The 27,416-nt window shown below is 44.8% G+C and overlaps 1 protein-coding gene and 1 long non-coding RNA gene across 12 annotated transcripts in view; one reads left to right on the top strand and one right to left on the bottom strand.

Moving 5' to 3' along the window:
* LOC141278778 (uncharacterized) overlaps nt 1-5,623 on the bottom strand; it is a 121,422-nt gene extending 115,799 nt beyond the window's left edge. For all 8 annotated transcript variants that reach the window (XR_012331978.1, XR_012331981.1, XR_012331975.1 and 5 more), the window contains exon 1: nt 5,484-5,623. This is a non-coding gene — a long non-coding RNA (uncharacterized lncRNA). The remainder of the gene's footprint in view (nt 1-5,483) is intronic.
* BEND4 (BEN domain containing 4) overlaps nt 4,743-27,416 on the top strand; it is a 59,894-nt gene continuing 37,220 nt past the window's right edge. For all 4 annotated transcript variants that reach the window (XM_073805197.1, XM_019928043.3, XM_073805199.1 and 1 more), the window contains exons 1-3: nt 4,743-5,712; nt 12,912-13,478; nt 24,003-24,094. In XM_073805197.1, coding sequence (XP_073661298.1) covers nt 5,229-5,712; nt 12,912-13,478; nt 24,003-24,094 — 1,143 coding nt within the window. In that variant the 5' untranslated portion in view covers nt 4,743-5,228. The remainder of the gene's footprint in view (nt 5,713-12,911; nt 13,479-24,002; nt 24,095-27,416) is intronic.

The following is a 27,416-nucleotide window of genomic DNA, read 5'->3' as shown; positions in this document are numbered from 1 at the left end:
CTAAAGTAGGTGGAAACTCTCAAAAGATCATGCATTGCCTTATTCCACTTACATAACTAAAGGGACATAAAATGTACCCATTGGGGGAAATGGATGAAGGGTACCTGGCACCTCTGTGCACTATCTTTGCAACTTCCTGTGAGTCTGTAATTATTTCAAAATAATAAGTTTAGAATCTGTAATTATGTCAAAATTAAAAGGTTTTATTTTTTAAAGCGCTGTAGTAAAGAAGTTGTGTTTCATCGGAAAACTGCATTGTCTACATACAGCACACCGTCCCCAGTTGCCTGATTCTACTCTTTCATTGTCTTTGAACTATTTTTACAACTTTGAAAGGTTAGATAACTGAGAGATGTGCAAACCGTCCTGCCTGGTAGAGGTTCCCTTGCAGCCCTCACCCATATTCCTCATGGGAAAACCAGCTTACACACGAAAAAACCATTTACACATTCAATTCAACCTTCCTTTATTCCACATCAAATTGTCCTTTGACTACCATGAGGGCATTGAGCAAGTTAAATAAAATCTTTAACATCTGTTCATTTTTATGTATGGGAGTCGTGACTTTACCTTTTCTGAAAACTCTCTCTCAAGAACATAAATCTGGTGACGTCACTCCCCAGCTTAACTGCTTCCTAGCTTCCCACTGCATTTAGAATGAATCCCAAACATTTCCCCAGATGGACAAGGCCCTGCCCAGCCAGGACCCAGCCTGCCTCTCAGGCCTCATCTCCTCACTCTGCCCCTTGCCAGGACACTCCGACTACTGGCCCTTCTTTCAGCTCCCTGAGAATATCAAGTCTGTTCCTACCTTATGGCTCGTACACCCGTTGTCCCTCGGCCTGGACTCCTCTTCTCATGGATGGCTCTTTTTAAGGGTAAACTGTCAGCTCAGTTGTTCCACCCTCAGAGAGATCTTCTCAAGCACTCTCTCAAAAGTAACATACCCATCCTAGTTTTTTCATCATAATTATTTCTATCTGATATAATAATAACAGTGTTATTGTGCATTATATATTATTTAACATATTTTAAATATTATTACATAAGCATAATGTATTTATTATATATATATATATATATATTTTTTTTTTTTTTTTTTTTGCGGTACGCGGGCCTCTCACTGTTGTGGCCTCTCCCGTTGCAGAGCACAGACTACGGACGCGCAGGCTCAGCGGCCATGGCTCACGGGCCCAGTCGCTCTGCAGCATGTGGGATCTTCCCAGACCGGGGCACGAACCTGTGTCCCCTGCATCAGCAGGCGGACTCTCAACCACTGCGCCACCAGGGAAGCCCTTTTTTTTTTATTTTTAATGTTCATGGGAGTATAGTTCATTTACAATGTTGTGTTAGTTTCAGGTGTACAGCAAAGTGAATCAGTTATACATAGACATATATCCACTCTTTTTTTAGATTCTTTTCCCATATAGGCCATTACAGAGTATTGAGTAGAATACCCTGTGCTATACAGTAGGTCCTTATTAGTTACCTATTTTATATATAGTAGTGTGTATATGTCAATCCCAATCTCCCAATATATTTATTATATAAATATATTAATACTGTTCAGTTAGCTACTAGTTTATTTATCTGCCCACCCCAATTCTATAATAGTAGGATCTTGAAATTTGGCTCTGCTGTATCCTCAGTGCTTAGAAAGGTCCCTAGCAGACATAGTAGGCACTCAATATATATTTGTTGAGGAAATCCCTGGGTGAATGATGCTCGCAGAAGTAGTGAAGTTCCCACCACTGGAGGTATTTAAGCATGGTTTGTACAACCGCTTGACAGGGTCATAGAAAAGCCATGGGCGTATGCTCAGTCACAAGAATAAAAGGCCATTTTGGTCCTTTCTAGGACTATGAGCTTATGATTCCGTGGCCACCATGCCCTTTCTGCTATGCAAATGGAAAAAGCAAAGGAGTATTCCTCAGTCATTTTCCACCGAATGATAGTATGCACACCCCTGTTCCTGCTGCAATATCATCTCAGCATTAAAATGTTGAAGCTAATCAGACATTTAATTTCAAAGTGGAAGGTCATTATCTTGTCACAAAATTTTATTCCAATTACTTTTTTTTTTCTATTATACGAAATGAATTAAAAGTAGCACAAAACATTGGGAGATCAAACAGTCAATCAGAAGCTCATTAAATATCACTGAAATTGGTGCAATAAAAAGCATTTCCCATGGCTGACTTATTATTTAAAAGCTATATTCTGGATGGCTTCGAGGAATTGACATGCTGCCAATCAAAAAATCACCCTATCCATAAATAGTCACTTGGCTTTTAAAAGTTCACTATCTTTTTTTTTGAAATAAGAGTAAATACCTAAAAAGATTTAAAGCACGGGTGTAATTACGATCCTGTCAGCCCCTATGAGACCTTAAAGAGAATATCATCTGGTAATTTGGAGTATTATTTACAGCAAGATGCTTACAAAGTACTGCCAATGATTTTATAAACACTTCAATACATTACATTCATGTACGATACTCAACTAAGTACAACCCCAGCCAGGGTATAGTGGTCAGTTACAATTTTAAAATTGAGTCCAATTCCACACTTGGAGTAAATGCCCATTTTATTTTCTAAAGAGTGAATATTAAGCACTTCATTTTGCTATGGACCCAGACATAGGTGACTGCTAGCGTGAGGATCTAAAAGCTGGTCATTTTAAAAATTCTAATATTTTTCCTCTAGGACCTCTTTTTATTTTTTTAGCCAAATCACTAATTTTACCATTCTGTTTTATAGAAACATCCATTTTTGGCATACAGGATGGCCAGGTCCTTTTCATTGGTAAAATATAACAACAGAAGTACTGTTCCCAGTCTCTTACGGTGCTTAAGTGGTGAGGATGATACAAATGAAAAATACATAAGCAGAAGAGAAAGCTCCTAGGTATAGGAAATTACTTCTTCAGTAGAAGGACTGAAGAATTTCTCCCCTCTAACCCCTTCCCCCTCACCACGCGCACACACACTGCCACCACCCAATTTCTTTTCAAAAGCCAGGACTTATTGACAAATTATCTGGGAGTAAAGTGGGAGGGAAACATTTCAATGCAAAATTCAGAACTGCTTTATAGAAAGAAAAGCTTGGGGAGGTTTGTTATCATTTGTTTCCTCCAGTATATCATTCAATTTCAGCTGTCTCACGTCTCAGAAGAAGCTTCCCCATTTCTCACTCATGTGCCTAAGAAACATCTCCCTGGCATCTCATTCTTTCTCCCTGTCTCTCACCAGCATTTCATTATTTCTTAACTGTCCCTCTCATGCTTGTCTCCCTTTTTCTTAGTGATCCACGTGTCCTCATTTAGCAGTTTTCAGAAGCCAGGGAGAAACGTTGCAAATAATGTTAAATATGATTAATATCTTGAATTCTTTGAAATATGACATGCATGAGTTACAATGAAACCTCTTTTATTTCCCCATGAAATGTTTTTGCATAATGAGAAAGAAAATGTCCTCTATGCCCTAATCAGCCCTGACAGTTCCTGGACTCCCAAATACTTTTATTTATGGCATTATTTATTTCATCTCTAATAAATGGAGGGGGGGCAGAAACCACAGCATGATCTGAGGAGGCTGCAGAGAGGGAGACTATCTAGGGTGGAGAAACACAGAAGCTGAGCCTGCAAAGAGAGAGATGGCTTCCAAAGGAAGGGAGGTCTGGCAAATGAGAGGCCAAGGTCCTGAACCCTCAGAAGAAGAAAATAGGTCACCTTCCCAAGTCTAAAAGGAAAGCTCTGAAAAGGAACCTAACTTCAGAGTGGAGAGATGACGGTCACACATCCAGGAGGAGATGTACCCAGAATTCTAACCTGGAGAGTGAAGATTGAAGGCTGAAAAGCAAACCAGGGAAGGGAGTATGCTGGTATTGGAGCTGACCTAGAGGAGGGGTGATTTGCTCCCAAAAGTGCCTGGGAGAAGCGACGACAGTCCTCTAGATCTGAAGACATCTCTAGCTCATGGGATCCTCCTCCAATCCACAGAGGATCTTCTCTCATTCAAACAACTACTGAAATTGTGTGTCCTCCAGAAACCCTGGCCGTGTGACCCCAGGTGCAGTGAGGAGCTGCCTGGGCAACGCAGGGAGCAAGAGCTTGCGGCCCATCTTGATGCTACAAGCACTTACAAATATATATATACCAAATGACATTGTTGCGAGTATCTAGTCACCGTCCCAAAAGGAGGTATCAGGTCATATTTTTTTCCCTCAATTGCACAGAGTCTACGTAATACGAGAAATGTGAAGTTGAATATCTGAGTACATCTGTGCAACTCAGCCACACACTCTTGAGTGTCTGACTTTGGGTAATTTCCTCCAAGAGCCTCGGTTTTCTCATCTGTGGAATGGGGACACCGATTCTGTTACGCCCTCTCAGGGGCCCTGTAGGGAACTAACTGAAATAACGTGAAAGCCCGATGCTTTGTGTGCTCTTAGGACAATATAAGCTCGAAGGCCAGGAGCTGGGTATAGACAGAAACCCCCGGGCGCGCAAACAACTCGCAGCGACCTAGGTCAAGACCTTCTGAAGATGTTCCTTTCAGAAGGCTGGGGGAGCAATTCCCCATCAGCAGAAGAACGGGTTGTAATATCTTCCCAAGGCGCACATGCACTCTAGCTACCGCCCCACCCCTACTACTACCAGCCCCTCAGGGCAACCCCGAGAGTTCGGGGTCAAGCAGGCGACGCCAAGAGCTCTTTCCTAAAACTGAACCCCGCCCACAGCAGCAGGAGCCTCAAGTGCAAGTCTGGGGCTCCGAAGTCTCGTCCCGGCCGGAACCTCGCGCTGTTACCAGGGGACCCTCCTGGTCCCGGCTCATTCCTTCCCTTCCCCCGTCGGAGGCGCACTCCCGGCTGGGCGACCACGCGGGCGGCAGCGGCGGCGCCAGGCCCCGCCCCCGCCCCCATTATCATTAGCAGATATAACCCTAAACACTTGCTCTTTACCTCCTTTCTCCCTCCAGGCATTGGTGAGGCAGCCTGTCAATCAGCGCTCGGGCGGCAGCCCCCCGCGCAGGGGCTCGGCGATGCCAGCCTTCGCGACAGGCGGCAGTGGTGGCGGCGGCGGCGACGACGGCGGCCACGGCACAGACAGCCACCCTTCCACGCGCGCGCACTCGGGCAGAGCCGTTGGGCGGGCGGCAGAGGCACCCTCGGAGCCAGGCGCCGGGCGCGGAGGGGGCGTGCGACCCGGGACCTGCCCAGAGGCGCAGAATGGAGGAGGAGATGCAGCCGGCGGAAGAGGGGCCCAGCGTCCCCAAAATCTACAAGCAGCGCAGCCCCTACAGCGTCCTCAAGACATTCCCCAGCAAGAGACCGACGCTGGCCAAGCGGTACGAGCGACCCACCCTGGTGGAGCTGCCGCACGTGCGGCCGCCCCCGCCGGCCTTCGCGCCGCAAGCCGCGGTCTCCATCAGCAGCAGCGAGCCGCCGCCGCCACCGCAGCAGTTCCAGGCGCAGAGCTCTTACCCACCCGGGCCCGGCCGGGCCGCCGCCGCCGCCTCGTCGTCGTCTCCGTCCTGCACGCCCGCCACGTCCCAGGGCCACCTGAGGACCCCAGCGCCGCCGCCCGCGGCCCCCGCCGCGTCGTCGTCCTCATCTTTCGCCGCCGTCGTCAGGTACGGCTCGGGCCCGGCGGCAGCCGCCGCGGGCAGCAGCAGTGCGGGCGGCAACGGCGCCAGCCTGGAGCTCAGCGCAGGTACCAACTCTCGGGAGCAACTTTCCGTCCCGCCACGGGTTGGGGGAGGTGTAGGACCCGGGAAAGAGAAAGCGGGGACCGAGGACAGCCTCCCGCGCGCCTTGCCCAGCGGGGTGGGTGGGGGGTGGGAGGGGAGAGCGGGAGGCTCCCAGAGCCGGCTGAGGGAGCGTCGGGGCGTCCGAGCGCACCCCCAAGGCCTCTACGCGCCGGCAGCAACTTCTGGAGGTTCACCGCCGCCGCGTCCGGGGCTTCCGATGGCGCGCGCGCCTCTTAACAGGTGGCTCCGCCGCTAGCGTCCCGCTCGGCGCCCGGGCAGGGGCGATCGGCGGGGCGGGGGCGGCGCGCAGGCGGGGAGTGGGGGCGGGACACCGTGGGGTGACAGCGGCGGCGGCGCGGGGAGAAGCGGGCGTTACTCTGGCGGTTCTCGGGGACGCCCTCCCTTTCCCCTCCGCTGCTTCACTTTCTCCTTCTGCTTCTTCCCTTTATCTGCCTCTCTCCTCCATTTGTTCTTCCTTCTCTTTTTCCCTTCTCATTTGCCCTCTGGTTCTCTTTTTCTCGCTCACTCTGTCGCGGTCACGCGGCTGGCCCTAGGGCTGCTTTCCTGCTTTTTCCTGGCGAGCGCGCGCTGTCTCTGCCTCTCCCTGGCCCCCTTTACCCGGCCACCCCAGAGTCCCCGCCGGTGTGTGCAGGACGCGAGGCTCCTCTGCAGCAGCCGCGCGGTTGGAACTGGCGCTCGCCCCGGCGGCCGCGACTTTAGGGACGGAGACCTCCCGCCCCTCCCCCCCAGCCCCGGGAACCCCGGGCGCTCTGGGCCCCGCCGGGTGGGCGCTGCTGCACCGCGGGGTCCCAGGCCCCTTAGAAATGACTGCCTTTCGGGGAGCATCCACCCCAGGGTACGCGACTCCTGAGAAAAGCCGGCTCTCCAGCCCAGCGGCGGGGAGGGCGACGGGCTGGTGGAGAGGTCACAGCCTGGGGCCTGCGCCCAAGTGTGCTCTCTGCTCCCCTTGGACTCGCAGCCCCGTGTATCCCGCCGCTCAGAACGAAAAGTTCCTGCTCAGGCCTTTTACGGCACTTTGGAGCCCCCCAAATCCTGCATATCAGTGAATCCACGGCTTCCTTTTTTCCTAATGAAAATAGGAGCATTGTCTTGAAATGCGTTATAGATGCCTAAGCTCATGTTCTGTTGTTTGTCAGTATTTTGACACAGGAAGGATTGGTTTTGAGAAAGAAAACCTAATTACAGGTTATAGTGAAGACTTGCTCTGTCACATCCCTCACTGGCTGGGAGATGTTGGCGAGGTTTTTATGTGGATGTCCTTATTGTTTGTGAGGTGTGGTTTTTTTCCCTGTATTTTAATTCCGCTGTGCTTCTATGTTCACTGTGAGGCTAGCCTACTTTCACTTTCCTCATTTTTCTTCTGTTTTCCCCCCTTCTTAGTGAGGTTTGTGTGCTCTCTGGGCTTGGGGTCTGGTTTTCTTATATACTACTTCTTGTTCACTCCTTGTTTATTTCCCGGCTCTGCTTTATCTTCGTTTCTCTTTACATTGTTCAGAAGTTTGGGTCCTTTTTTCCACATTCTATATTTTGCTTACTCCTTTGCACACCTCAGTGCCACCATGTTCATTGGGGTTTTCCCCCCTCTTTATCTGCCCAGTTCAGTCTTTAATCTCATCCTGCTTTCTCCTTTCAGTCTTTGCGGACTGTCTTTCTTTCTGTCTTCTACTTTTTTTCATACAGTATAAATCTGCCCCTTCTCATTTCCATTTTCATCCATAGTTTTAACCTTGCCTTTCCCTGCTATTTTTCCTATATTTCTTTTTTCTGCGCCAGTCACTTGCTATCCTTTCCATGGTGCCTTCTACTCTGGCAGTTGCCCCACTCTTTTATCCATAAGGAGTTTTTGCTGTTGTTGTTTCCTTCTTACCTTGTTCTGAATGTCCTCTTTTTCAGTGTTTCTTCTAACGTCCTGTTTAGTTTGTCTCTGTCCGCAGGTGGAAATCATATCACTGAATCTAAAGGAGTGGAAAGGGGCTTTTTGATGTCCCTCCAACTCCCTGTGTTTCTTATTTCCTTTTATTTTCAGTGCTGCTGCTGCCTTTTTTTTTTTTTTAAGAGCGGTCATAGAGAGGTAGGCTAGATAGCCCCAAGACAGGATGCCATGTACTTGTTGGAAAGATGGGAATTGAATGGTAGTTTTCTGCCATGCAGTGAGGAAAATGGTCAGGGGCAAAAAAAAAAAAAAAAGACCATAGTACTAGACATCATGAATTGTGGTCATACTATTAATCATTGGGGGACAAAGCCATCTCTTAACAGGCACAGTGATATGAGTGGCCATCAGAGGGACAGTCACCTGAAGAGCTGATTGGCTCTTTGAGGAACTAGTGGTTCCACTTTGAACCAATAAGCATGTGTGTACAGACAGCCATCCTAGCACACTGGGTGGGGTGGGGGTAGGGGTGGTGATTTGCTTGTTGCACCCTCACAACAGTGGTACTGCAGGGTCTCAGGCTACCTCGTAAACTGAAAATAGTCAAAATGTCGATGAGATGAAATGAGTCAAGGATGGAAGAGAGATAACTAACTGAGTGTCCAGAGAAAATGCAGTGAAAAGATGAAAGGGTTGAAGTGAACCTTATTTGCCATTAAGGGCCATAAACCATTGAGAGGAGAAATACATGATTAAAATAGATTTTTCAACATTCTTGTAAAATCTCCTGAAGAGTATAATTTTCCTTAAAAGCGGTAATATGCCGTGGTTCTAAAAGCCTATTTTTCCTCTGTGGGAGGCTTAGAGTTAAAACCCACGTAGATCTTGATATGCAGCCTAAATTTGGCATCAGGAAATGGGAAATTGCATCTTTAAGCAGAGTACAATCAAAAATGAATTACAATAAATCCTATATAATTGCATAGGTCATTCTCTTTAATGAGATTTTATTAACCTGACTGTCAAGCTTTTGAGGCAGGCAGATATTTTATCTTCTTCAACTGATAAAAGTGTCAGCTATAAACCACCATATAAATATTCATAAATCTACACATCTGCGGCAGCCTATCAGCATCATTCTTTTGGACATTAAAAGCATTCTAATTACTTTCTGTCTAGCAGAGCTGAAATGCTGCCTGTTATAGTATGTGCTTGGCAGGCATGATTGCTTTTGTTTGCCATCACGAATAGCAGCATCCTATTTTATATACCGATGGTCCAGAAAATATTCAGGGATTGACTGAGCAGGATGGATATTAGGAAGCACCATCTGGTTTTGATAGCACTGAGTATATTAACTCATCTGTTAATTTTTGACACATCATTGATTTATTTATTTAGAAAAATTGCATCCTGTTTTGCTGTGTTGATATTTGCCATTAGGGAAAAAAAATTGGATGGCATTTTTTTTGAAAGACATACAGTAGTTCATTGATTTAAGACAGGGGTGATGCTTCCAAAGATGCTTTCATTTTCTAACTTCTGTTTTCTGTGCCACGAAGTCCTCTCATAAAAAGAAGTTATATTAATGTTTTAAGGAAATTATCTATTTTGAACTAGTTGCAAATCCTTTTGATAGATGTAATATATGGATACAGGATCGTATAGGTCACAAAAATTTTTTTTCTGCCTCTGCATTTTTAGTATTAATATATTTCACCCTTTGTGGGCTAAAATCAAAAAATTACCACTAATCTTGACTACTGTGATCTCCTTCATAGAAACAGAATACTCTTGGGGATCTGCTGTGATGGGCAAATTCCATTCAAGGCTTTACTTACAAAGAAGGAGGTTAAAGTAGGGAGCCTGTGTTTCATTGCTGAATTCCCATCCCTCTTCTTCACTTATCAGATTTAGGATGGATTAAACCACTTAAATTCTGAAGAAATTCTAGAAATGAAGTTTTTAATTACAAAAATAACACGGGTTCGGATTCTGGAATCAGACTGGGCACAATTTGCAACATGATATTAGATCCCGACACATTGCACAATAAAGCAAAATAAATGAGAGAGATGTGGTCATTTTAGAGTGCTTTGTGATTGTGATTTATTAACATTTTACGGTGTTTAATTTTAAAGAAGTTAGGGATCAACTAGGTTGTTTTAAAGCCTCTCTATAAACTGTTGACTTTGTACTTCCTTGCCATCACTTGACTGGAACATTCTGTGCCTAGTGGGGGAAAAGAGTTTAAAATTTCAAAATACATGTTCACACTTTGCTCAGTTAAGAATCGTGGATCAGTGGCCATTCAATCGTGTTCATATGAAAACAGAACTTTTCTCCATTTCTTAGCAATAATGGGCATCGCACAGTACTTGTGTTCTAATTATATTCTGTATGGAAAGCTGAAGCACTGCTGGCTGCAATGTGTGTTAAGTGTAAAGATTTGCCATTTCCCACCAAGTATAATAGTAGTATTTTTCATCATACTCTTCAATGTATTGACATAAAATACTATTCAAATATAAGGTAGTGAAAAGAAGAGAATACAGCTTTAGGGCTACAGTTGGCATTTTTACATATATTCGTTCTGAGAACAAATTCAGAATGAAGCATTTGAAAAAACTGCAGGCAAGAACCGTTTTATGATTGTAACTATTCTCTGATATTCTGAGTGCACTTTAATACATTATCTTCATAATGTAGTATATTACATAATGATTTTTTTCTCAGCATATTACGAGTTTATCCTTCAGTTAAGAAAACAAATCATGCTTGTCTCTACATCAGATTTTTTTTTTCCCTTAAAATCTATACCCTAACGTGTTTTATCAACATGATTAAAACAACTGAGCTCCTTAGGACAGTGGACAGATACATTCGAGCAGTTCTTTCTAGGCAATTCTGTTTTAGCCTTTCCTTTCATATTTTGTTCCTTTCATCAAGGTTATGTTATAGGTGTATAGGCTGTAAATCACTTGGGACTATTCTGATTAAAATGCAAACAGTAAATACAACTTTAGATCTAGAATGGGATTATAGGATTAAATGAGTGAAAACTGCTGGTGTGCTAGAATTGAGAGTCGCCAATCAATATTGTCCTTTGATTTTACTAATAAAAGAACAAAAAGCCAGGAGTGAAGAAATGAGAATGCAGCATCTTAAACCTCCCCACTTGTATGGTTCAACTGTTTACTTTCTCGTTTATTCGGTTTTGGTCATTGTAAGATATAACACCCAGCTCTTTGAAGTCTTTCTCCATTAAGTTTTGGTTCAAATCATGAGCTTAGTTATTCCTTTCCACCTGGCTGGGGGCAGAGTCATCATCACTTCCAGTGTTCGGTGTGCGAAATACCCTTCCCATATCCACATCCCTTTTTCTCCAAGGCAGCAAGCCGACTTTATCTTGGCCGCTACTTCAGCCAAGTTCCCAGCCCATCTATCAGCTCTAGCCTAAAACTATACCTGGCATCTAGTTCTTTCTTTAGTACTCAAAATAATCGTGTAAAAAATAGGCCTGTGCCTAATATATGTGAGATTCAGGGTAGGGTACAAATGCTGTAAACTAAGATACTCTATTTATTTATAAGAGTCCCCACATGTATTCAGTAAATATTTCTAGAGATTCTGTGCTGGCCCTCAAACCCCAGTCCACTCATGGAATATACAGTCTATAAATCTCTCCTGAACTGAGAAGAACTGGCCTCTGTGTTCTGACTTGTCATTTTTCCTGAGAGATTTAGGAATGGGAGCATTTTATGGATTTGGGAGATATGAGAGGTGCTTGCTCTATGCTGTGGGCTTTATGTATATTCTTATTAAATAAGTGAAATAGGAGACTTGTACCCCCTTCCCCTGATATCTTAGTTACTTCAGGAAGAATAGTAAGAAAAAACAAAGTAGAGGCTGAAGTACCACCTGGAGGTTTCTGAAGGTTGGTTTGCTGGTCATCGTCCTGGGTTTTCTAGAGAAATCAATTTCTTAATCACAGCTATTTAGTTTGTTGTCCCCATAGAAGCCCTCAAGCATCTCACCACTTTTCACTTTTCAAGGTTATTTTTTTCCCCTCAGAAAAAAATACAGCTAGTCAACATTTCCAGAGACAGCAAGTGACTCGTTACATTTCTATCATAAACAACGGATCTCGGCATCTAGAACCTACAATATTTTGTTTGTTACCATTATTCCGCGTAGGGTGGGAGAGGAAATGAGAGGTACCCTGATAGCTCTATATAAGCCCTAAAAAAGTTATCTGTCTCTCTGTGGGTATTTATTGATATAAATAGCGCGTTCTGGGTGGTGGTCCAGAAAGAAGACAGTGTTCTTGTGACGGTTACATTTAGGGTGAATTTTCAAGCCCCTTAGACTGGCAACATTAAATCACATTTTCAGGACATTGGGTTTTTCTTTCTTTCTTTTTGAAGTGAACTGATTGTTTTCTGTTCGCTTTTTGCTTTCCACTGATTAACAGTTAATATGCTTTAGAATACACTTGTGGAAACTAACTGGCACCCTCAGCACATACCATTTAAGAGATTTGGTGGGAGAAGCCCTGAGAAGAGGCACTATTGCTTTTCAGATGCTGCTGCTATAGGTCAAGCTAAACGCTGGCCTTGACAAGAAATCTAAGTTAGCAGATAAAGTAAAAGAATGGTGAGCACAGATGTTGGATGACACAGGCTTGCTTCGGGGCTCCTCACTATTTGCCTTGTAGGCCCACTCTTTATTTTACCTTAGACGTTTAGTGAGCTCTTCAGAAAGACTCATCGTTCTTCTCCATTTTGCATCTGGGAGCAACGTACTCTCAGCAGGGATTGTATCAGCTGATTAATAGCAAGGGCATGAGGGCACTCCAGAAATAGACGTAATGATTGCTGTAAGCCCTCCTGTCAATGAGGAGTTGAGTCTGCAGGGCTGGCTCGATTCATTAGAGTAAGGATATTAATGAAGCCAAAGGTGTGAGTTCAGACCTGTGCAGGCCGGTTAATAACCACGCAGAGGGAGTGTCTATCCGGTGCCCCCGTCTCGCAGTCCAGCCATTTCCCAGAGTCAAGTTAGGGGTGGCTCATCAGGCACCCCACCAGTCACAGAGCAGCCGGAAGCCATGCATCCTATTAGGAGTGGATGCACCATGTCACCTGTGTGTGTAGCAGGGAGTAGAAGTCCATGTTTTTGACATTTTTTAATGTTAAACTCTAGGTCGAGGACCTTACTTGTCCCTTGTCTTGGCTGGCAGTCTCTGACGTGTCTTCTCTTGTATTTCAGAGAGTCGTATGATCTTGGACGCCTTTGCTCAACAATGCAGCCGAGTCCTTAGCCTCTTAAATTGTGGAGGAAAGCTTCTGGACTCCAGCCATTCTCAATCCCTGATTTCTTGCGTAAAGCAGGAAGGCTCAAGTTACACTGAAAGACAGGAGCAGTGCCCTGTTGGCAAAGGGGTTCACAGTCAGACCTCAGACAGTGTAGACATAGAGATGCAATATATGCAAAGGAAACAACAGACTTCTGCCTTCTTGAGGGTTTTCACTGACTCCCTACAAAATTACCTGCTCTCCGGGAGCTTTCCGACTGCAAACACCTCCTCAGTCAGTGAGTATGGCCACCTGGCGGACGTGGATCCTCTAGCAACATCCCCCGTGCACACACTAGGTGGCTGGACCTCCCCAGCGACATCCGAATCCCATGGTCACCCATCCTCTTCTACGCTGCCTGAGGAAGAAGAGGAGGAGGAAGAGGAGGGCTACTGTCCTCGGTGCCAAGAGCTGGAGCAGGAGGTGGTGTCACTGCAACAAGAAAATGAAGAGCTCAGAAGAAAGTTAGAGAGCATCCCAGGTACCCTGCCCTGTTCCTTGCAAGCCACCTGCAGCTCATTCCTTTCCAGTGTCCCATCCGCATGTATGTATGCACGTGTGCGTGTACGTGTGGCTTTTTGTTGTTGTTTGGGCCGGCGATGTAGAAGAGTTAGAAAAACCGGCATGCACAGTTTTAGCCTACCAGTGCCAAATGGAAATTTCAAGATGAGCCGCTAGCCTTGTCCTGTGTTTAAGCCACAGTCTTCTGGGGTGTAGGCCTGAAGACTATGGTCCAATTAAAAGATGTCTCCACTGATACAAAAGTGATTCCCAGATGTAGTGCAATGAGATTGAAATAGGCCAGGTTCTGTGAGCTTGAATTTTCTTCAAAAAGTGACCCTGTTCCTTTAAAATGGCTTTTGTATTTTTAAAGACTTTGATATATGTGTTTTATTAGTCCATGGGAGAAATTAAAATGAAATGATAACTACAGAGGCAGGGCTCAGAGGACAAATGGTCTCTTCTATTCCACTAACTTCTCCCCTTTCTTGTTAAGTTTCAATAGGCATGGTCTCTTTTTAGCGTGCAAACTCCCCCTTAAAGTTAATATGCAACTGTAAACTAAAAGGAATATCTCAAAGACAGACCAGTTATTAAGCTGGTCGCAAACTAGTTGTGCTCCTGGCTAAACGTGAGGCATTGTACCGCCTCGCAGAGACACTAGATCTGCAGAGTAGTAAAGTCATCTTTATGGCAAGATCTTCTCTGGGTTGCAAAGCCATTTTTTTCCCTATTTGGAGAGCTCCTGATTTTGCCTATATCTTTGAGGTCATTCCTGCATGTCTGTGGCTTATAAAAGACATTAAGACCTTTTTAATCATGCAGCCCATTGATAAAAATTTTTGAGCGTGTATCTACCAATGTACACATTCATTGGTTATTTACATACATATACTTGCATACTAATATGTTCAAAATAAAGCATACATAACAGATTTAAAAGTTTTAAGGCTGATCCATAAATAGAAATAGAAATTACGTTCTTTTCCTAACTCGGTGTCTTTGCACCACCCAGTTTGGCGGCTGAGGTAAAAAGAAGGAAGTGTTGAAGAAAGTTACCCATTTGCTTATTAGAATTGCCAAATCAGAAATTTATTTTCCTTCTGTCCTTTCACTTAAGAGAATTGCCCAGATAGAGCTGAGGTTTGGCTCAGAACGTTTTGGAATTAGATTGAGTGCAGTTGTGGGAGAGAAGCAAGAGGTGAAGGAAATCCATTCTCTGTTGTTACATTTGAGCCCTGGGGTTAGATGCAGAGTCTTGGCGTTGTCCCTGCCAGGCCGGATCTGACTGCAGCAGAGAGACTGACTGGCAGGACCCAGAAGAATGCGGTGGAACCAGAGCGCTACTGGTTTCTCCGAGTCAAAGAGATACGGGTGCAGCGGACACGCTGGGATTTTACAACTTGCACAGTTTCATAAATTATGTGAACTATTGGTTTTACCGCCAGAAGGGTATGTTGCATCTTACTCCCCACTCCTCTTTCATTAGGGGAGAAGATAGTGTCCTGGAGATCAGCCAACTGCAGGTCCTTGCATCAGCCATTCAGAGCTGTGGGGAAGAGTTTCAGAGTGCAAGGACAGGTGACACAGATGTCCAGAGTGTTATTGCCTAATTCCCAACCGTAAATATTTGGTGAGCCGTCTGTCCTTGGTAAACTTACCAAGCAAATTTGGGGTTCACTCCACCTCTTGTTTCCTAAATCCGTACAGATGAAATGTCTGTGTCAGGGATAACTCATTGCTGGCCTGCCACTAATCATTGTCCTTCTCTGCTTCCCAGAAAGACGAAAATGCTGCAATTTCTTGAGTCCTCTTGATGGTCAGACATTGAATGACAGTTGTTGAAATTAGGCTAATGATCACCACTGTTACTGTAAACATTCCACCACTGTTACTGTAAAGAGTTCCCTCCATGAACTTGAACCAGTTCTATGTGGAGAGCCATGATTGCTTTAAATAATCCATACTGAAATTCAACAATATAGAGGAAACTCAGTTTGTCAATTATGAATAGAAAAAAATAGTGTGAAATGCAGGAAAGATTAGCCATTTGTGATTACTTAACTCCTGGATTCATTACCTAGGGATACCTTAGTATTGGGCGTCAGGTTGAAAGTGCCCCTCGAGATGAAAGACTTGAATCAAAGAGAGACATAACTGCCCTCTTGCCCTCCTCACCTCCCAACCTCCATCTTTGGCTAAACAGCAAACCAGCCTGTGGGTGATCACCCAGGAATCCACTTTGGCATTCTACGAGCTGTGCCTTTGGTGTGGGCAGGGCCGAGGCGGAATCTGTTACTTTTATCCATATGAAGAAAAGTAGAGCAATAATACTCTGGTTTTGTACGTAACAGGATTATTTTGCAAGCCGTAACTTTCCTGTGAGATTTGGGATCGATTTTCCCTAAGCAGTATCCGTGCTTCCCAATGATCCCAGTAGGCCTCTGTTATCCTAGAGGCCGTACATTTCCTTGGAAGGACCTGGGGCTTTCTTCCTGTAGAATCTGCCCGTATGTTGTACGATCACTCTTCTTACAGCCGAGCAGGGTGGATGAGTACAAAGGGGAGAGGAGCGCGCAGCAGTTAGCGGAGGAAATAAGGTGAGCAAGATGATGGGAGCACCTGCAGTGGGTCAGTTCAGGGGCAGTGTTCCTCAGGCGCTTCCCTCTCTCTCCAGAGTCAGGCTGTTGAGCAACTCTGAGATTCCAGTTTCTTTCTTTTTTTTCCCCCCCCTTAAATAAAGCATTTATATCTGGGAGCAGTTCTTGAACTGAGAGTTCAAAAGAAATGAGCCTATTAGTCTACAGGAAAAAATGCTTTCACTTGGGTAGCTGTAAAAGGGGGAAAGGAAGGTGACAGCCCTCACTGAAAGGAGGGACCGGGGAGGGGTATTCTTTCTGGCACCACCCGAGAGGGCCTTTGTTTATTGTATTATTTGTGAAACATTCAACAAAGTCTTACTGATTATCAACTACAGGCAAACAAGGGGCTTCTAGAAAGTGCTGTCTAACTTACTTTCCAGAGTTATCTGCAGATATAGGCAATTAAATATTTTATCCCAGGAAATAGCATTAGCACATTTTCTTTTGCATTAGATTATCACACTAGAAAATAGAAAGTCTGTTTAAAAGTTTAAATTTTTTAAAAGAAAGTGAAAATAGGTTAAAAGAAGAAAAAGTCACAAAAGGAAGACATTTGGATCAGGAATACAAAGAGCTGAGAGGTTATTAAAAGAAGAATGGTAGGGCTTCCCTGGTGGCGCAGTGGTTGAGAGTCCGCCTGCCGATGCAGGGGACATGGGTTCGTGCCCCGGTCCGGGAAGATCCCACATGCCGCGGAGCGGCTGGGCCCCGTGAGCCATGGCCGCTAGGCCTGCGCGTCTGGAGCCTGTGCTCCGCAATGGGAGAGGCCACAACAGTGAGAGGCCTGCATACCATTAAAAAAAAAAAAAGAAGAAGAAGAATGGTGATGGGCAAACTTCTCTATGGAGAAGATGTCAGGTTAGAGTAGTCACATTTATTCAGAAAGCTTACAGTCAGCACTGGGTGAAGAGAACTCATAAGGGAGGGTGGGTATAAAATACCATATTTCATCTAATTTAAGCCCCCATTGAATGTAAGACACACCAATACTTTATGTTCCACTAAGGAAGAAGAAAAAACACTGCAAATCGTAATTGCACATTATAATTATCTTTGAACACCAAGTTCAGAGATTTAAAAATATGATAAAATGTGGGTGTTAGAAATATAAAATACTGTATGGTAATTAAAAAATCACTTCCAGGGCTCCCCTGGTGGCGCAGTGGTTGAGAGTCCGCCTGCCGATGCAGGGAATATCGGTTCGATGCAGGGAATATCGGTTCGTGCCCCGGTCCGGGAAGATTGCACATGCCGCAGAGCGGCTGGGCCTGTGAGCCCATGGCCACTAAGCATGCGTGTCCGGAGCCTGTGCTCCGCAACGGGAGAGGCCACAACAGTGAGAGGCCCATGTACCGCAAAAAAAAAAAAAAATCACTTCCACACTACTATATACAAAATAGATAATTAGCGAGGACCTACTGTATAGCACAGGGAACTGTACTCAGTATTTTGTAATAAGCTATAAGGGAAAAGAATCTGAAAAAGAATATATATGTGTGTATATATATATATATATATATATATATGTAAACTGAATCACTGTGCTGTACACCTGAAACTAAGACAACATTGTAAATCAACTATACTTCAATAAAATTTAAAAAATAATAACTTCCAAAGTAAAATAATTATGACACATTAAAAATACCTTGGGCTTCCCTGGTGGCACAGTGGTTGAGAGTCCGCCTGCTGATGCAGGGGACACGGGTTCGTGCCCCGATCCAGGAAGATCCCACATGCCACAGAGCAGCTAGGCCCGTGAGCCATGGCCGCTGAGCCTGCGCATCCGGAGCCTGTGCTCCGCAACGGGAGAGGCCACAACAGCGAGAGGCCCGCGTATCGCAAAAAAAAAAAAAAAAAAAAACCTTGAAATTTTCTAAGTGCCAAATATAGAGAAGATACACTTATTGTTGATATTAGTAAAGAACTTTCTACTTTCTAAAAAGTACATTTATGATCATCTCAATTTATCTTCATAACTCCAAACAAAAATTAATATTCCCATTTTACAGACAAAGAGGTTGCAACCTGGACAGGTAAAGTCTGTGGCAGACCTCAAATTAGAATCGAAGCCTCTTGACTCCAGAGCTAGTTTATTACCCTCTTCCACCCTCAAAATGTAGTCGATTCTCATTATTCACAGTCGTTCTATTCTGTAAGCTGTGAGCACTGAATCAGCAAGGCATTACTCTGAGGGGAAATACAGACCTCGGTTCCCGAGAGCCTCTGGTTGCAACATTTTCGTCAGCTAATCACAAAACGTCGTTTTAAGTATGTTTTTGTTTAACGAGCCCTTATTTAATATATAGTATTAGTTGGTTAACACTGAATTCACAACCAGCAACGCTGTGACTCAAGCCTGAACAAAGCTTATCTAACACGCATTTTCCCCTTGAAGCACATCACAGCCTTGCGCTCAGGAACACTTAGACACCACGTCAACTCTCCGTTTGGGGCTCCTTTTAAACAGCGAAATCACCAAGCAGAAAAGGCACAAAAATGCAAAAACCATGGCACTAAACAGAACATGAAAAGAACCCTTGTTATCGTATGAGGGCTGAAACGAGCAAGCCAAGTGTTACCTTGTTCAACCTCAGCTAGGGGTGTGTGATTCCAGAAATTCAGATTCTCAGTGACCAGCCAAAGTCCGCAGTGACCGCAAGAGCACCCCAAATACAGATTTGACCGTTACAAATACATTTTAGCGAGTAGACAAATTTGCAGGTCCAGAACCTGCAAATAATGAGGATCAACTGTACTAACTCAGGAGGCTGCAAACTAGAGAATTAACCTTGGATTACGTACAAAGTGCTGGTCCTAGGTAAGGATATTCTACGTACGAAGATTTTAAAAAGATAAATCGGTGTCTGTTTTTGGATAACTAGTTTTGTAAGAACAAAAAGCCCTTGGAGTAAGTGGTGTCGCAGTGCCAGTGCTCTCCCGTGCTCGTGCCACCCTCCAGCCCACGTGCCCAGAAGTGCCTGTGGGAGAAGGCTCAGGTCGACTTCTGGTCCCGAGAAACACATTGATCATGCTTAACGTGCGCGTTCTAAGGAGAATGAATGTTCTGAGTAAAAAACTAAAGCGAGTGACAGGAACAGAGAGCAATAAAGGATTGAGTTCTTTTACTCAGAATTTGGTAGAAGTCAGCACGACTATTGGCGTAGCTGTGAGACTGAGGGACACAGAACAGCATGGGCTGAAGAAAATGGCCCTGGAGTCAAACCTGGGTTTGGATTTCTGCTCCTGCCACTTGCTATCTGTGGTTTTAGGCAACTTACTTAACCATTCTGAGCCTCGGTTTCCCCCTTCTGTAAGGTGAGGTTAATAATACTGGAATGCTGGAAGTATTAAGTTCATTAAGTAGCAACCGAGTGCCTGCTAGGTGTTCCAGGAAGCACTCAACAGAGAGCAACCTTAAGAAACAGAGAGGCAGGGGGCTTCCCTGGTGGCGCAGTGGTTGAGAGTCCACCTGCCGATGCAGGGGACACGGGTTCGTGCCCCGGTCCGGGAAGATCCCACATGCCGCAGAGCGGCTGGGCCCGTGAGCCATGGCCGCTGAGCCTGCGTGTCCGGAGTCTGCGCTCCGCGACGGGAGAGGCCACAACAGTGAGAGGCCCGCGTACCGCAAAAAAAAAAAAAAAGAAACAGGGACATGGTCCTGTGCCTGATCATACAGAAATCTTAAGTGGTTTTTTTAGATTGTTGATGGTAGTCTTACCTTGTAAAAAGGTCAGCATTCAGTTAGTTACCCAGGTTGGGAGCCGCAGTTCCATCCATCTCTCTCCCTCCTTGATGTCAGCCTCCTCTCCTCTGGATTCCACCTCGTACACACCCACCGGTATGGGGTCCTCCCCGCTCTCCCCATTGCTTTCATCCAGGCCTGTTTCACCATATGGACTCTTGCGATAGCCACTCAACTCCCCCAGACGCCAGGCTCTGCCAACTGAAAAGGCCCACGTCACCCACTGCTGAAAAGCCTCTGTTGGCCCATGGAGTAAATTCCAGCCCCCTCGGTGTGGCACGTGACATCCTTCACTGCCTGAGTCTTCCTGTTCATTTTTGGAGACTCACCCCTCAGTTCCCACCATACACCGAGTGTTCCAACCCCTCTGGACAATTTGTGATTCCTGAGCCGCTGTGCCCTTGCTTCTGGTCTTCCCTTAACTCCTGCTGTCCTTCCAACATACCCTCCTTTTCCCCACTCGAGAAATTCCTCCTCAGCCATCAGTACCCAGGTCAGGCGACACCCGTCCATAACAAGCCCCTCCCCCAGTTTCCCGGCAGCATTAACCACTTGCTGTCGTACATCGTGCTTGCTTCTGTTGGAGTCTGTATCAGGGCCAGTTTTTACTCTCTGTGTGTCTGTCTCTTCTGGGGTCTTGACACGAGGAGAGGCAGGCTGTGTAAGGTCCTTGAGGATAGAGACTAAGTCACAGTCATCCTCATAACCCCGATTCCCAGCCCAGTGTCAGGCACGTTCTGTTGTAGCAGCTACACATGTCAATTAAATTAAACAGAGACAGGACATTGTGATAATCAAGAGAATTACCATGCGTCTGTAGGCTGAGTAACACTTAAAGCTCATTGTTTATTTCTAGACATTTACAATTGCGGGACTTATACTTTACGGGGACGATATGAATAGGACACTTGAAATAAGCACACAGATGGCATGGTCGTCAGAGGACAGTAAACAATTTCAATCTCCCTATAAAATTGTATGTGATATACTTGGAGGTAAATGTTTTGAGTCTTTAAAAAACAATTATAGGGCTTCCCTGGTGGCGCAGTGGTTGAGAATCTGCCTACTAATGCAGGGGACACGGGTTTGAGCCCTGGTCTGGGAAGATCCCACATGCCGCGGAGCAACTAGGCCCGTGAGCCACAACTACTGAGCCTGCACGTCTGGAGCCTGTGCTCTGCAACAAGAGACGCCGCGATAGTGAGAGGCCCGCGCACCGCGATGAAGAGTGGCCCCCGCTTGCCACAACTAGAGAAAGCCCTCACACAGAAACGAAGACCCAACACAGCAAAAATTAATTAATTAATAAACTCCTACCCCCAACATCATCTTAAAAAAAATTATATAACAAAGTAGATTAAATAATGCTTGAGGAACAAGAAGAGAAACTGATCAAGATGTTAATGCAATGATCTGCCAGGAAAATTAGGTGCTCGAGACCCAAGCACCCTTAATAGAGGTAAAAACAGAATCAGAGCAGTTCTCCTTGGAAGGCCCTTACTTAAGAGTCTGCCAGACAGTACAGCCGCCAACTGTGCAGAGTCAATTGAGTAGCTAAGTCTTCCTGGCCTTCGGCCTTGTGCCCAGATACCACCCACAGGACCCACTTGCCTTCAGGAGAGGCTTACAGCCAGTAAAGTCACATGAAATTCCACTTTCTTCCAGCGCATGTGCATCAGCCGGCCTCGCTCAGGGCTTAGCACTGCTGCCTAAATACTGGGGGTGTAGAGATGGGAGAGTCGTCCTCCAAGCCCTTCCAGGGCTACACAGGCAACACTGAAGGTCATATATAGCAAAGGAAGGGGAGATAACAGTCATGTAGACATTCTTCAAACAACTTCTAAGTAGTTAAAATCCATGCCCACTGTAGAACTTTTTTTAAACTGGTTTTTACAAGGATGATAAAGGATAAAGGTAATAATAACTGCCCTAATTCTGTTACCAAAATATAATCATTTTAAATTATTAACACTTTGGTTTATTTCTTTCCAATCTCTTCTCTGCGCACATAATTATTTTTAACATGGTTGAGGTCACACTGAATATTCAGTTTTGTAAGCGTTTTTGTGCTTCACTTAAACACTTTTTCCCTAAACAAATGTAAAGTATGGATAAAGTATCAGAAGAAGTTTCGTTCAAATCTTAGTCAGTGAGTATTTACAAATTTTACTAAAACTTCCAAACTAAATTCAGAGTAATACCTCTCACGTGTCACTTGGAAAAGCAGTGACGTATACACAGTTGCATTGCTGCTACCGAGATCCTTCTTTTCAGCAATGTGTAGAAGGGACTCACGCACAGAAGTTAAATGGAGTCCCAGAGGCCACACAGTTAATGAAAAGCCAGAACTCAACAGCAAACTTGTTTCCTGTCTCCGTTAGCTTCTCACGGCTTCTGCTTTTTTCCTGTAATCCGTGCCCATTGCTAGAAGATACATTCTCACTCACTGAGAGCAAAGTGGGTTAGACTGTTTGTTTGTGGAACTCTAGTAATGTGGGAAATTCTTGTTTGTCATTCAGTTAACTTGCTCAGACTTTTTGGTGAACACTGCATACCCTAGCAGAAGTGGTGTGGTTTAGAAAGTGGATTTTCTAGCTCTCAGTGACTCAGAGTCTCTACTCAGCCATACCCAGGGTGAAAGTGTCTGTCAGAACATAGAACTGTTGGCCAGTAAGTGCGCCCCTTAAAAGGAACTTGGGCAAGGTCTGGCCGAATTATAAATAAAACAAAGGGTTTAGTTACATCAGGGTGAGCTCTAAAGTGGGTTAGTCTTTTAATAGGATGATGAAATTAGAGGTACTTGACAGGTTTTATTAAACTTTGGTTTAATAAAAGTCCTACTTCAAACTGATACACACGTGCCTTCTTTTTGTTGAAGGCACAATCTTGCGGTTGTCCTGAAACTGCTTCTTTAATTTGAAGAATATATTCAAATGACTATACAAGAGTGACCTATGACACAGGTCTGTAAGACACAAGTCTATAAGGATGTTATTTAAGAAAATATTTTTTGGCAAGAAGAAAAATTTCCTAACCTACTTCTACTTCTTATCATTCAAATTCTTCAGAAGGATGGTGATGTAGTTTTTGATTTATGTTGCAATGTGATGTCACCTGAAAAACCCAGAGCTGTTAGCAGGAGATAAAGATAATTTCAGTTTGCTCTCAAAAAAAGTGCTGAGAAAAATGAAGTGAAGAAGGCTCAGTGGTGATACTTTAAAATTAGGGTTTAGGTTAAATATTTATTATTTTCTTCAATGTGACAAAAACATCTTAAGAAAACACACAGCCAAGACAGATGATGGCAATAATTCGTATCCGTTAGGTTATTTACTAAGTTACCAAGACCTTTAAAAGCAATCAGTTAATACTCTGGAAAGGGCTCTAATATAAATCTTAAAATATAAGAATTATTTATGCAATGGTACAAAAAAAATGTCAGACTCTGTGTTGGGTTAACATCTGTTCTGTTTTATTGTGATTATTCAGTGATTCTGTAAGACTGTGCCTCACAAAATATAGTGCAGCAGTTAATGAAATACATAATAACCGAATCTGAATTGGACCAGATCAGGTGAGTTTCTGGAGAGGGGAGGAGTGAGACACTTACCAGAAAAACTACATGTGTCTGTGTCAGGAAGCAGGTCTAAAGTGCATGGCTTACTGCTTTACTGAAGAACTAGGAACGAATGGCACTACAAATGAACATTATATCATTGATCCAAAACCAGTGAAACATTAGTTTTCAGTACTTTAATTTTAAAAAGTACCGTTGGGTGCTAATGTTCCAACTTGAGTCAAAGAAGACATGTCTCTTCTGTGAGTTGTTCCGTGTGATATCATTATTATTAACCCAAATTCATCTTAGAGTAGGTTTGACTTAAAAGTTTTCAGTGAGCTGTGCTGAGCCTAAAAATTCTCCCCGAACCATAGCATCTGTTCTATATTTACAAACTGAAATAACTACAGATGTCAAATGAGAGAAGATTCTATTTCCTTTAGAAAATGAGTCTTTTTTTTTAGAAGTTTGCATCAAAAATCTTTTTAAACCTTAAAGCTTTTTATTTTCCCAGCACAAAATAGCTAATGTGCAATTGTTGCAATCTCTTCTACCCAGTGCCCTGCCAGACGGTTTTAGACTACCTGAAGACGTTGCTTCAGCACTACAACCAGCTTGTGATCCCACAGCCAGCCGACCAGCCGGCCGAGGTAGGTCTCATTCCATGTGGAATTTCCTTAAGATGAAGCATCCTGGTGGTTTACCCATGTAGATATATACCAGAACAGATTGGCTAGCAAAATACATGTTTGACTCTGAGGTTTATGGGTGAGTATATATCCTGTGGAGAAAGATCATGCATCGTGAAGATTCAGCTCTGTACTCTGAGGGGGAGAAAAAGAAATAGTTTAAATCCTGCGGGCAAGTCTCCCCCCATTCTTTTGGCACAGAGAACCGACCTGTCGTTCCCTCAGGCAGAGCCAGTGTGTGTTCCAAGTCTTCCCACCCTGAAAATCAGCCCTCCTTTGATTCTCCCTCCATCCCTCAGTGATTATCTTTTCTTTCTCCTTCCATCACCCGAAGCATCCTATCGGCACCTTCATCCTACACCACGACACATCCCGCTCCTTGAAGGTTGGGCCCAGGTCTCGTCCCCATTGGCATCCCCAGTGCGTGTCATCGAAGGCATTTGCTGAATGGGGACCTCATTCTTCTCCGTGATTAAACACTTGAAAGACTGGTGTATATTCATTGCTCCACTCTCAGTTCTCCTTTGCCCTCCCCTGCCTCCGTAATCCGGCTCCACCTCCACGACGCAGCGAATGGTCTGCGAGAGCCCCCCCAGCCTGCTACTCTCCCAGTTGTCCAGTCCAGGGGCCCATTTTCCAGCCCTCGTCATCCGCAGGGCCTCACCCCTCCTCCAGCTGCTCCCTTTCTCTGGGCCTTTGTGTCAGGACTCTCTTGTGGTTCCCCGTCCGTTTCTTATTAAGAAAAACTCCTTAAGCTTTAAGGAGTTTTCCAACCACCGTTCTCTGGACTTTGACCTTTCATCTCTCCACTACCTTTCTCTGCTCAGTTACGCTCTCTCTGAACATCAACCGTGTGTGGACTTACGAGTCCCAAATTTAGATCTAGACCCCAGTCCCCAGGACTCGACTCCTGACCATTGTGTACTACTGCCTGACCAGTGGAACTCACGACGCCTCCTCTGAATACCCATCGTTACTCCTGTTTCCTCTTCAATAAAAGCAGCACCAACCCTGAGCAGAAACTTTCGAGGCATCACAGACTCTTCCTCTTCCTCATTCCTGACGGTCACGTTGAACAGCCTCTTGTCTCTAGTTCATTCTCAGTCACATGTCACCTGGGCTGTCGCAGTAGATTCTTTCTTCTCCGTGCTCCACACTGGAAAGTTATTTTTCTAAAATACAGATCCAAAATAAATGTCACATGCTTAAAATCCTTTGCTCCCTAAAATAGGGTCCACATTTTATTTTTTTTTAACCGACCCCTCTTTTAAACCCAAAGTCCTTCCAATCATTTTCTTTCCTTTTTTTTTTTTTTTAATTTATTTATTTTATTTGGTTGTGCCGGGTCTTAGCTGCAGCAGGTGGGCTCCTTAGTTGTAGCTTTTGGGCTCCTTAGCTGCAGCATGCATGTGGGATCTAGTTCCCTGACCAGGGATCAAACCCAGGCCCCCTGCATTGGGAGCTTGGAGTCCTACCCACTGCACCACCAGGGAAGTCCCGGGTCCACATTTTTTAACTTGACATTTCTATTATACAAAAAGCACATCTGAAAAGCCCACTTCTTCCAGAAGCTCTTCCTGATTGCCACACTCCTCTGTGCTCAGAGAGCACATTGTTCATGAGACTAAATCAGAACTTACTTAAAAGTTAATATACACCTCCGTCTTCCATCTGGATATGACTCTATGAAGACATTAAATAAGTGCTGTTCAAATTGGTTTGTTCAGAGTGACTTGACAATAGGTCAGTTGGTATAGGTCACCAATACCCTTTTGGTGGCTAATATGAAGAGAATTCTATAAAAATATAAAAATAAGGGAAATATCTACATTTCCTCCAGATAGGACTATTTAAAACTTTATTACCCATCATCATCGTTATTACTATATTATTTTTATTGTCATTTCAGGCAAATGAGCATCTTCTCAGTAGTATTATTTAATCATATTTGGTTTCTGTTAGCTGTGCTGAAACAGCATGGGTAACCTCATCCACAGCACAGAGCAGTGTGAGTTGTTTGGGGCTATAAATGACTTTATCCCTTTCTCCTTCTTCCTTCCTCCCTTCCTTCCTCTCTGCCTCCTTCCCTTTCTTTATTTCTTGAAAATGCCCTCCAAATGGTATTTCTACATTTTGGAAGGGCTGTTGAGCTCTTCTGCAGGAGTGGATGCTTTCAAGCTTGGAGAGGGCACCTTCCCTGGATTGCCAGCTCTCTCATCTCAAGCACCTCCCATCTTGAAATAGCCTCAGCTCTGGTTTTAGGGGCAACTCTGAATTTGGGGACAGGGTTCCCAGCTGTGCCTTTTGACTTGTGAGACGTTGGGAGAGGATTTAACCTTCTTGGCCAAACAGCCGCGGGCATTCTGGCTTGCCAGATGAGCTCACACACCCGAGGGAAAGCTGTTTTTAAAACATACAGCGGGGCTTCCCTGGTGACGCAGTGGTTGAGAGTCCGCCTGCCGATTCAGGGGACGCGGGTTCGTGCCCCGGTCCGGGGAGATCCCGCATGCCGCAGAGCGACTGGGCCTGTGAGCCATGGCCGCTGAGGCTGCGCGTCCGGAGCCTGTGCTCTGCAACGGGAGAGGCCACAACAGTGGGAGGCCCGCATACCGCAAAAAAAGAAAATGAAGAGCTCTTCATTGTAGCCACCGGTGTTGAGTGTCTGCTCCGTGCCAGCCGCGGTAGTATTTACTGCATCAGTCACCCACCCGATGGATGTTCATTGCACCTAGTATATGTCAGGCACTGTTCTTCCTTGCTATCTGCCTCCTCCTCCCCCCAGCCATAACCTTCTGTTCCTTATCTTTGTGGAGGACACCCCCGTTGCACCTGGGAATCATCTTCACTCCTCAGTCCCCCGTACCCTGGCTCAGTGGATTGGTTGCCTGACCACCTTGGTTTTACATCTCTCATCCTCACTTCTCCATCGGCACGGCCCGTCACTCCAGTCGTCCCTCCATCTCTCCCCTCCTGCCGTGAAACAGCAGCTTGGGCTGAAGGACCCTTCGGAACCTCTGGGCTCCTGCCCATCTTTTGATCACACATAGTACACAGAGCCAAGGGTTGGTTTATGCTCCCAAGTACTCGTATTTTAAACCCATGATAATTTAGTTCTTCCCGTGTTATAGATGGGGAAACTTTGGTCCAACAAGTTAAAGTAATTTGCTCAAGAAACAACAAATAAAACCCAGAACCGAGATTTAGTTCAAACCCAGGCTGACTCTAAATTCAAACCACAAACCACCTCCCTCAGCTGCTTCCCTTAAAAAGGACACAAAGTCAC

Source organism: Tursiops truncatus, chromosome 5 (genome assembly GCF_011762595.2).
Source record: "Tursiops truncatus isolate mTurTru1 chromosome 5, mTurTru1.mat.Y, whole genome shotgun sequence".
Taxonomy (NCBI): domain Eukaryota; kingdom Metazoa; phylum Chordata; class Mammalia; order Artiodactyla; family Delphinidae; genus Tursiops; species Tursiops truncatus.
Note: the sequence above shows the minus strand (reverse complement) of the source record. Positions and strands in the feature narration are given on the sequence as shown.